At 31.1% G+C, this 9,417-nt stretch overlaps 1 protein-coding gene across 1 annotated transcript; it reads right to left on the bottom strand.

Annotated features, from left to right (window-relative positions):
- Window positions 1–619: 619 nt before the first annotated feature.
- Window positions 620–8,623, bottom strand: LOC143203147 (uncharacterized). The gene is given in 7 exon segments (XM_076415284.1): window positions 620–685; window positions 745–897; window positions 3,199–3,407; window positions 4,095–6,452; window positions 6,455–7,384; window positions 7,492–7,896; window positions 8,248–8,623. Coding segments are annotated over 7 exon segments (4,497 nt in total).
- Window positions 8,624–9,417: the final 794 nt, after the last annotated feature.

The raw sequence follows: 9,417 nt of genomic DNA, 5'->3' as shown, positions 1-9,417 counted from the left end.
AAGTCGTAATAACTCTGTCGTTGGCAAATGCTCCAAATAGTGTTCTTTTTATTGCTTGTAGTATTCAGCAGTCTAACCGCTGTTACTTTGTGCTCTTGATCGATTGTTGACTGTGGATTTCGAATGTCAAACTGGAAATCTGGTATTTTTATAATGGTAATCATATGATTTAATGCATTCCAACAGAAAAATTCTTCAGTCTCATATAGGCCTTAAATATATATGGCAACATGATGTTCGTTTTCTGTATCAGCTATTTCAATAATGTAGGTGACATAACATTTCCAGGAGTTTTTTAGGATTGAAGTTGTTATCAATTTCCATTGTAGATTCTATATCATTAGGATGGAATACGTTAGATATTATGCTCATAACTGAATTTTTGCCACCAATAGGTTTTTTTGTCATCAAGAGAAAATATTTCCATACTTTTTTTAAGTCAAAATGTCACTATTAATTATTAATAACAACAAATATATTTCAAAATAAATGCCTCAAATTTACAGATATTTTAACAACATGTTATAATATTAATTTTCTAAATTAAAATTGAAAATATATTTTCTTTTCCGTTATTTGCGAGAATTACTCGCGGTTTCTTGAATTTGTGGCTAAATTACTAGCCTAGTATTCCCGGCTTGCATGAATGTTCATCTTTAGCTCGCTGGAGCAAAGTGAGTCGCTCCTATATGCATATAAGTTTTATTTATTTATTAGTTCCGAGCAAGGTAGTCGTTTTGTTACCAACAAGCTGCACTTCCGCATCCTGTTGAGGATGAGGTCGGTCGCGCACAAAGTCGTGTACGCTGCTAGTAAATCTTTCGTTAGCTGCGGCGAAATATTCACAGAGACAGAACTGTATGGATGAAGCTTTATAAACAATTTATGCGCGTTCTTCTACATGTACGGAGGTTTATAGCAACGATGAAAATAAAATTTGGCCGGGTTTTATAAAAATCGTTTAATATTAAAATCCTTAAATGAATCATTAGATTGGCTAGTTTTACATTTCATGTCAATATTTGCTTCGTGGGATCAATTTTGGTTAGTCTAAACTTTAAGTCTAAAAAAGAGTAATTGAGTAGATTAGTTTTTACTATATATTACATCATATATAGTTCTTGGATTTAGATTAGGCAACACTGTAGAGTCTGCAATTTAACAATTTCTCAAATAAGAAATTGCAATGAAGTGGCATTGCTCTGATTTTATGTTAGGTATATATTTTAAAACTAAAATATTTTAGTCATGATGTAATTTTTTTTATAGAATTTTATATTATTTTAATTTGTTGAGAGTAAAAGTCGAAGAATATGAAATTCAGAGAATCAGAGAAGAAGAAATTAGACAGCATTTAGCTAAGATATAAGAACAGTGTACAGTGATACTTTGAAATAATTAAAGTTGCTACCAAAAGTAGACCAAGGATAAAATAAACAAAATAAAAAACTATCAACGACACCCTAATGATCTAGTGACAAGGAAAATACAACGCATTATTTTATAAAAATAAAGGTAAATAAATTATTGTTGTAAATTGTAAATATAATGATATATTGACTCAGATATGTCTTTCAGCTTTCAAGTAGCATTATCCATTCTTTTTAAGTTACTAAGTGTACAATATGTTAATCGAAAGCTCGAGGTAGTCAATTAATTAATGTGGTTTGTGGTTTAATAATAGTAGCGTTAATATTAGGAGATTTATAGGAAAATTTTTTTATTTTCATATGTAAATTAAGTTTGAAACTCAGAATGTCTTTAAAAAAAACAAACTTTATTTCAAAAATAATAATGAAGAGGTTTACAACAGTTGTTACAATACAATACAATGATTAAGACTACAATAAGCGAGACTTAACTACACTGATATGCACAATACAGAGGAATAGGCGGGACTAAAATCTAGGCATTCTGCCTTTACATTTATAGTAAAATTATGCTGTGTTAGCTATTCTTAAGTCTAAAGGTTAGTAAGTTGTTTAGGTGGACATAAATGACCATATAACTCCTCCCTCCTTAAGTATGAGAGAATGGGGTGGTATTCTCGAGTGGGTCTAGTTTTATGCTCATTTTTACATCGTCCTTTTTAATATATTTAAAGTACATATATATTCCTAAAGTTACAAATACAATACATATAATAATTATAGTTAAAATTGAAATTCCTTCTCCTACATTAAAAGAATGGAGAGGATGAATTGATAGGGAATCAACAGCTTTTATATCATTATGCAAAGTTTCTAAATTTATTGATTTTAATTTTACAGGTTTATTTTGTTGGAATAAACCAGTATTAATTTTTATGGATGGCAATTTAAGCCGTAGATTAATTACATTGATTTTTTGGGATTCGTAATGTTCATTTTTAACATTAACCTTACATGTTTTTGGGAAAATAATTGAAGGTTCTTTGACTATTTCAATAGAATTTTGTTTCGGACAAAATAGTGATATTCTTTCTTCAAGTGCTGGTATAATTATGATGGAGTTATCTTGCAGTTGTCTTACACTAGTTTGATTACATAATATGGGTATCATGGGACAATGATCGAATTCAGCATTAATAGTTTGGACTATACATTTTTCATCTTTATTCAAGTTAAATTTTGAGCATAATATTATTTCTTCGATTTTAATGCAATTTTCTGGGGTGTTAAAATAATCATTCTTATTTAATAAAAGGAAAGGATTTTTAATAGATACAATATGATTTTGAATCGGTATAGCAAAAAGGTGGTATAATGTATATGGTATGTCCGAGATTAACGGGATCGCAACATGAAATATGATTAAACTATTTTTTATTAGAACGTCAGCGTGTGCTGTTTCATAATATTTGATTATGTTATCGAATGGGATTCGCGCCTTGGGATTTATCTGTAAGATAATTTTATTTAGGTCTGTGATTTTTATTATGCTGTGATGTAGGGTACCGGTCTCAGCAAAGTTGATTGCGGTTTGTATATTGTTGCATAAATCTGATATGATACGCAAATTACTTTCTATATTGTCCATTGTTAGGATAAAGTGTGTAGTAAGCGTTGTCATTGACATCGTTACAGAAAGATTACCCATCATAGTTTGTGAATTATTTTGATTTGTCTTAGGTTTCTATGTTGTATTGTTCATACATGTAAGTTATAAAGAAGAGGATTGTTTATAGGGATTTTATCTGGAAATGATTGGTTAATTAACTCTTTTAACGTCTTTTGGATGTCGTTGATTAGTAAACTTAGTTTTGATAAATTTTGGATTGAGATTTTTCGTGGGTAGCCTATGGGGAGTTTGAATTAATTGTTCTGTGCCTTCTGGTATTTCGGGGTCGTTTTCTCGATTTTTATTTAATTTTGCTAAAGTGGCTGCTTTTCTTGCATTTAATTTAGAGTGTATATGTTCGTTCAGTTCTTTGAAGATATTTGATAAATCAAATATATAATCTGTCTGCATTTGATTTAGACTTCTATTGAAATTTAATTGGTAATTCAAATTTCCTTTAATTATTTGAAACGGTGTGTAGTCATGCGATGAATGTATACTATTGTTATAGTTTAAGAGGGCAATGTCTACTAATTCTTGGATTGTTTTAGAACGATGCTCGTCCTTTAATGCAACTAAGCTTTCTTTTAATGTGGAATGAAATCGTTCAATGGGTGAGTTTGAATTCGGGTTATAGGGAGTAGTAAAGTGAATTTCTATCTGGTAAAGTTTACATAATTCTTGTAGGAGGTTATTTTTGAAAGAAGTGCCATTGTCGGTGGTAATAATATTTGGAGTGCCATGTTGAGAAAAGAATTTGATTAGATTTTGACATATCTCTATTGAGTTGTCGTTTAGAGGAAAAGCAGAGGCAAATTTGGAAAAGTTATCTATAATCGTTAGGAATTTTTGAGATGATATGGTATATATATCCATGTATATATGTTCAAAGGGTTTAGAACCGATAGGTGTAGGTTTGTAAATTACTTTGTACGGATGTCTTTCGTATTTACTCTTCTGGCATGTTTCACATGTTTTTATATAGTCTATTACATCTCTTTCTAAGCTTGGCCAATAATATGTTTGCTTTATATTTTTTATATTTTCTGTAATACCTCTGTGAGATGTCTTTGTCTTGTGGTATTTTTCGATAATTTCTTTCTGTTTATCAGGATTGGTTACATCTTCTAATAGAGTGTTTGATATAGTTAATTTGTAAGCATTGTTTTTGAAAGTTTCTGCGAATACTCGAAGAATGAGTGGTTCCAATTCTTTAAATGGGAAGTGTAGACAATATGTATCTGGAGGTAGATAACTTATAATTAAATTTTGAATTTCTTCCGTAGTGGGATTTTCATTTACAAATATAAGTATTCTTTTCTTTTCGTTAAACAAGTTTTGTTTTACCACGTATGGTTTAATCTTATTTGTCCATTTAAAAACGATTTGGTTTTTGAAAGTGTTGATGCTTTTATTCACATACGGAGCACCAAGTATAGGATTTTCCAAAGAGGTGTGTATCGTATCGGATTCTGAAATATTATCTTGAGCGTTTTCAGGGATATTTGATTCATTGGAGTTTTGCGATTTCTCTTGAATATTTGATTTACTGTAGGGTGGTCTAATTTGTATGTCTGAAATGATTTTGATCTTAGGCTTTTCTTTTATCGATATCATTGGTTCTTCCAAATTACATACAAGTATGTCAATGCTTATATTTTTAAATATGTATTCTATCATAGATTTTACTTTTTTCCAATCTAGATGGTCAAGGCCACATCCTAATCTTGGGATGGCTAATTTTTGAATGTGATTTTCTTTTATATGTTCGCTCATAAGGACTAATGTTTTCCATAGAAGTTCGTATGTTGGTTTGTCTTCCGATTTTCGTTTTGTAATTAGATAATATATGTTACGGGATTCTTTTTGATCTGGCCATATAAGTATTTCTCCTTCTTTGGCCTTTTTCTCTAATAGTTCCTTCTGATTTTTATATTTGTGCTTAAATATGCACGCTATTCCTTTATTCATTCGAAGGTCAGCTGCAACACAGTGCGCTAATGAGTAATCTGTTGATTGTTCGAAGAGATTTCCTTTAATTTCTCGAATTTTCTCTGAGTATTCTATATTCATCCAGTTTTTGTTCCAAATTTCATATTCATTATTATTATTGTTTATCTTTTTTGGTTTCTCAAAGACTGGTATTTGTTCTTGCGTTTCGAAAAAGTGTTTTACTCGATCAAGCCATAGGTATTGATCTTCAATATTTACATCTGGTCTATCACTTATTTCTGATATATGAGTTAAAGGAGGTTTGGGTATTTCTACAGGATGTATTTCAATTGAATGTTTAAGAGGAGGACGGGAAAGAGCGTCAGCGTTTAGATTTTGCTTTCCTTTTTTATAATGTATGGTAAAGTCGAATTCTTGGAGTTTCAATCTCCATCGTACTAATTTTGAGTTAGGTTCTTTAATAGAAAATAGCCATTGAAGAGGTTTGTGATCAGTTACTATTGAGAATTTTCTACCGAAAAGATAAGGGCGGAAGTATTTGGTTGCCCAAACTATGGCTAATAGTTCTTTCTCTATAGTGGAGTAATTGCATTCCGTTGTGCTTAAGGTTCGACTAGCGTATGCAATAGGTAAATCATTTCCAATTGTGCCTTGAGTTAATACAGCACCGATAGCAAAATTCGAAGCATCTTTTGTTAAGATAAAAGGTTTTTGAAAATCTGGGTGTTGAAGAATAGGATCATTCATAAGGATATTCTTACATGTTTCGAATGCTTCTATAAAAGCTCTATCGTGATTAACTTTGGAGTTTTTCTTTAAACATTGTGTGAGAGGTTTTGTAATTTTTGCAAAGTTCTTAATAAATTTTCGATAGTATCCTATTAATCCGAGGAAAGATTTTATTTCTTTAGGAGTTTTCGGGATTTCAAAATTTTTTATCGCGGATACCTTTTTAGGATTTGGTTTAATTCCTTCAGGAGTGATTACATGTCCAAGAAATTCTACTGATTTCTTTAAAAATTCAGATTTGTCTAACTGTATTTTTAGATTATAGGAGGTTAAGCGATCGAAGACTTTTCTTAAAGATTCCAAATGTTCTTGTAGGGAAGTTGAGAAGATAATTATGTCGTCCATGTATACTAAACATATTTTTCCTTGTAGACCACGTAATACGTTATCCATTGTACGCTGGAAAGTAGCAGGTGCGTTTTTTAGACCAAATGGCATTCGTAAATATTCGTAATGACCATGTTCTACGTTAAAAGCAGTTTTTTGAATTGATTCTGGGTCCATTTCGATTTGGTGAAAACCGCTAGCAAGATCTAAAGTTGTAAAATATTGTGCTCGTCCTAACTTATCGAGAATGTCGGAAATGTTCGGGATGGGGTATCGATCGTCTATGGTCTTTTCGTTAAGTTTTCTATAATCAATTACCAAGCGCCATTTTCTTTGTCCTGATGCGTCTAGTTTTTGGGCACTATCCATACGGGAGAACTCCAAGGTGAGCTCGATGGTTGTATAATTTTATTTTCAAGCATTTCTGCGATTTGTTTTTCTATTTCATTCTTATGGACATAGGGATATCTGTATGTCTTGACATGCACTGAAATTTCGTCAGTGGTTTTGATCTTATGTTTTACTTCGTTCGTGAATGTCAGTTTATCTCCAGTTTTATGTAAAACGTGACGGTACTTTTGTAATAATTTGAATAGACTGTTTTGTTCTTCGTGATTTAAATGAGAATGTCTAATTAGTTCCTTTAAATTTAATTTGTCGCTAATTTCGTTTGATTTATAATAATTATTATTAGTTCCAATATCAAGGTTATAAATGTCGAAGTTATCTTCGTTAAATGGACTCATTTGTGGATGTTCTGTTATCGAGTACCTGATTGTTTGATGTTTATTAGTTGGATTTTTAATATCCACGCAGAAAGAGTTATTTTTAATTGTTACGATAGTGGGTTGAATGGTTAGTTGGTCAGTTTTATATTCATGGATATACCAAGAAGATTCTTCAGGAAGATCGGTGAACAATCTTGTGTTTTTTATTGTATTAGGAGGAATTTCTACAATGAATGTACTGAAGTCTTCGCGAAAATAGAATGGTATTCTGAGATAGTCATTATATAATAGGTTTTCTTCTAGATTAATATTTAGGTTTAATCTTTTGAGGTCTTTGATTCCTAATATTCCATCAAAGTAATCATGGAAAGAATATAATACGAAATTTACTGATTGGGATATTCCTAAACTAAGGAATAGAGGAATTCTGGCTTTTGAAAATGCTTTTTGACTGCCTGTACAAGTGTGGAGTGTTGTTATATGAGGTTTGATTGTTTCTGGGAAATAATGTTCGGCTATAGAAGGTCTAAGCAGAGAGGCATGAGAACCTGTGTCAATTAATAATTTTAAATCTAAATTTGGGATATAGATATAAGGAAGTTGGTTGACTTGAAAAGTATTTAATTGGAGACATGATTTTCCGAAGCTTGTGAACAAAAATTTTCGTTATCTTCTAATTCTGTGGGAAAGTTTACGTAGTAATTTTGTTCTTCTTCATTTGGATATAAAAATTCTGGATTTTGGTCATCATAAGGGAAAGGATAATCATTAGGTGGATCATTCATTTCAGAGTCGTTTGATTCTGAGGATGACTCTGGTAAGTTTCTTTCGACGTGAGTTAATTCTTCTATCTTAAATCTTTGTTGACCTGGAGGGTATTGATTTTTGAAATGATTTTGATTGGTATTAAAATGTTGTGGTTTGTTTCGATATTGATGTTGAAAGTTTGATTGTTGGGGTTGTCGTGGAGTTATACTAACACCTGACATGGGTTTTGGATATTGACTTTTAACGTGAGGAGTTTGAGTTTTTTGGAAGTTTTTGCCAAATGTTGCATAGGCTGGGGGAAAATATGTTTTAACCGGTTGTGGTCTAATGGGTACTGGTTGACTAGGGAATTGATTTTTTGGATATGTTGTCATATTTTGTTTAAGGAACAAGTTACGTTTTAAATTAATGTTTTGACTTTTTGAATCAAAATTCTGTGTAAAATTATTCTTAAATCTGTCTTGACTTGACAATATTTCGTAATTAGTAATAATATCAATCGCGGAATCTAAATTTTGCGGATTTTGTACGATCAATAAAGTTCTTAACTCGTTCGATATATTAGCAAGTAAATTTTGTGTAGCTGTTAATTCGTTTTGTTTGATTAAGATGTTTCGTGCTTCTAGGTTTTGTACTTCTGTACAAATCTTAGTATTAATTTGGGTGTTAATGGATTTCAATCTTTGAATATAATCTAAGCATGGTTCGTTTTTGTTTCTCACCAAGAAGATGAGCTGTTGTTGTAAATTACATCTAGTGATTGGGTCACTGAATTTTTGTTGAAGAGCAATTTTAATTTGATCCCAAGAAATTAGATCGGGACGTGTAAGTATGAAATCTTCAGCTTCGCCAATTATTTTTGATTTGATTGCTAACAGCACATATTCTTGTTGGGATTGATCATTTGTATAATATCGAGCATAAAATGTGTCTATTTGGTTAATAAAGCTATCTAATTTAGATGAAGTTCCGTCGAATGTTTTCAATAACTGAACAGTTGATCTTAATGATTCTGCCATATCGGTATCAAAAAAGTTAATTAGGTGTGAATAAATATTTTCTAAACTTTCGTCGGAGCTTTCTCTATTTCTGTTTCTAATAGTTGGGTATGTTATTCCCTCTAATTTTTTCGTAAATCTTTTCATACAACTAGTTTATAAAAATAATGAAATTACAATATACATATATGGAATGTACCAATAGGATATAACTTAATTATTATATTATATTATCTATAATTATCAAGCTAAGTTATCCTTGGATTTCCTTTTACAATATTTGTTATATAAAAATAGTATATAAATATCAATGAAATTATATGGAATGCACCAATGGGATACAACTTTTATTGAATAAGTTGTCCTTGGATTTCCTTTTTTTACAATAATTGTTATATAAATCGTATATAAATATCAAGATTTTCAATTCAATAATTATTATTCTTCTTGTTTCTTAATTAATCAGGATTATACCAATAAGTGACTTACAGTAATGTATTCGTCTCTGGATTGCTCCTGATGTCGTAATAGTAGAAGCCGTCTGCGAGGAGAATTCACTTCTCGACTGGTCTGCTATACGCCTTGGACACTAGCTACGCCAAGTTGTCCTGGTTCCTTATGCTAACTGCTAATGGTTGGGATTCTTTGTCCAGATCCAAAGCAGGAGTCCGCCTTCCAATTGAAGTAACAACGTTGAGTGGTGGTTCTTTCTTCTTAATTGTAGATACAAACGGTGATCACAATTCACAGCGAACTATATGATAATCCGGAAGTATCCTACCGACTGCGCCAATTAAGTTTGAAACTCAGAATGT

The sequence above is a fragment of the Rhynchophorus ferrugineus genome, unplaced genomic scaffold (genome assembly GCF_030347505.1).
Source record: "Rhynchophorus ferrugineus isolate W39M unplaced genomic scaffold, kcgeb_rfMv2 rfM9, whole genome shotgun sequence".
Taxonomy (NCBI): domain Eukaryota; kingdom Metazoa; phylum Arthropoda; class Insecta; order Coleoptera; family Curculionidae; genus Rhynchophorus; species Rhynchophorus ferrugineus.
Note: the sequence above shows the minus strand (reverse complement) of the source record. Positions and strands in the feature narration are given on the sequence as shown.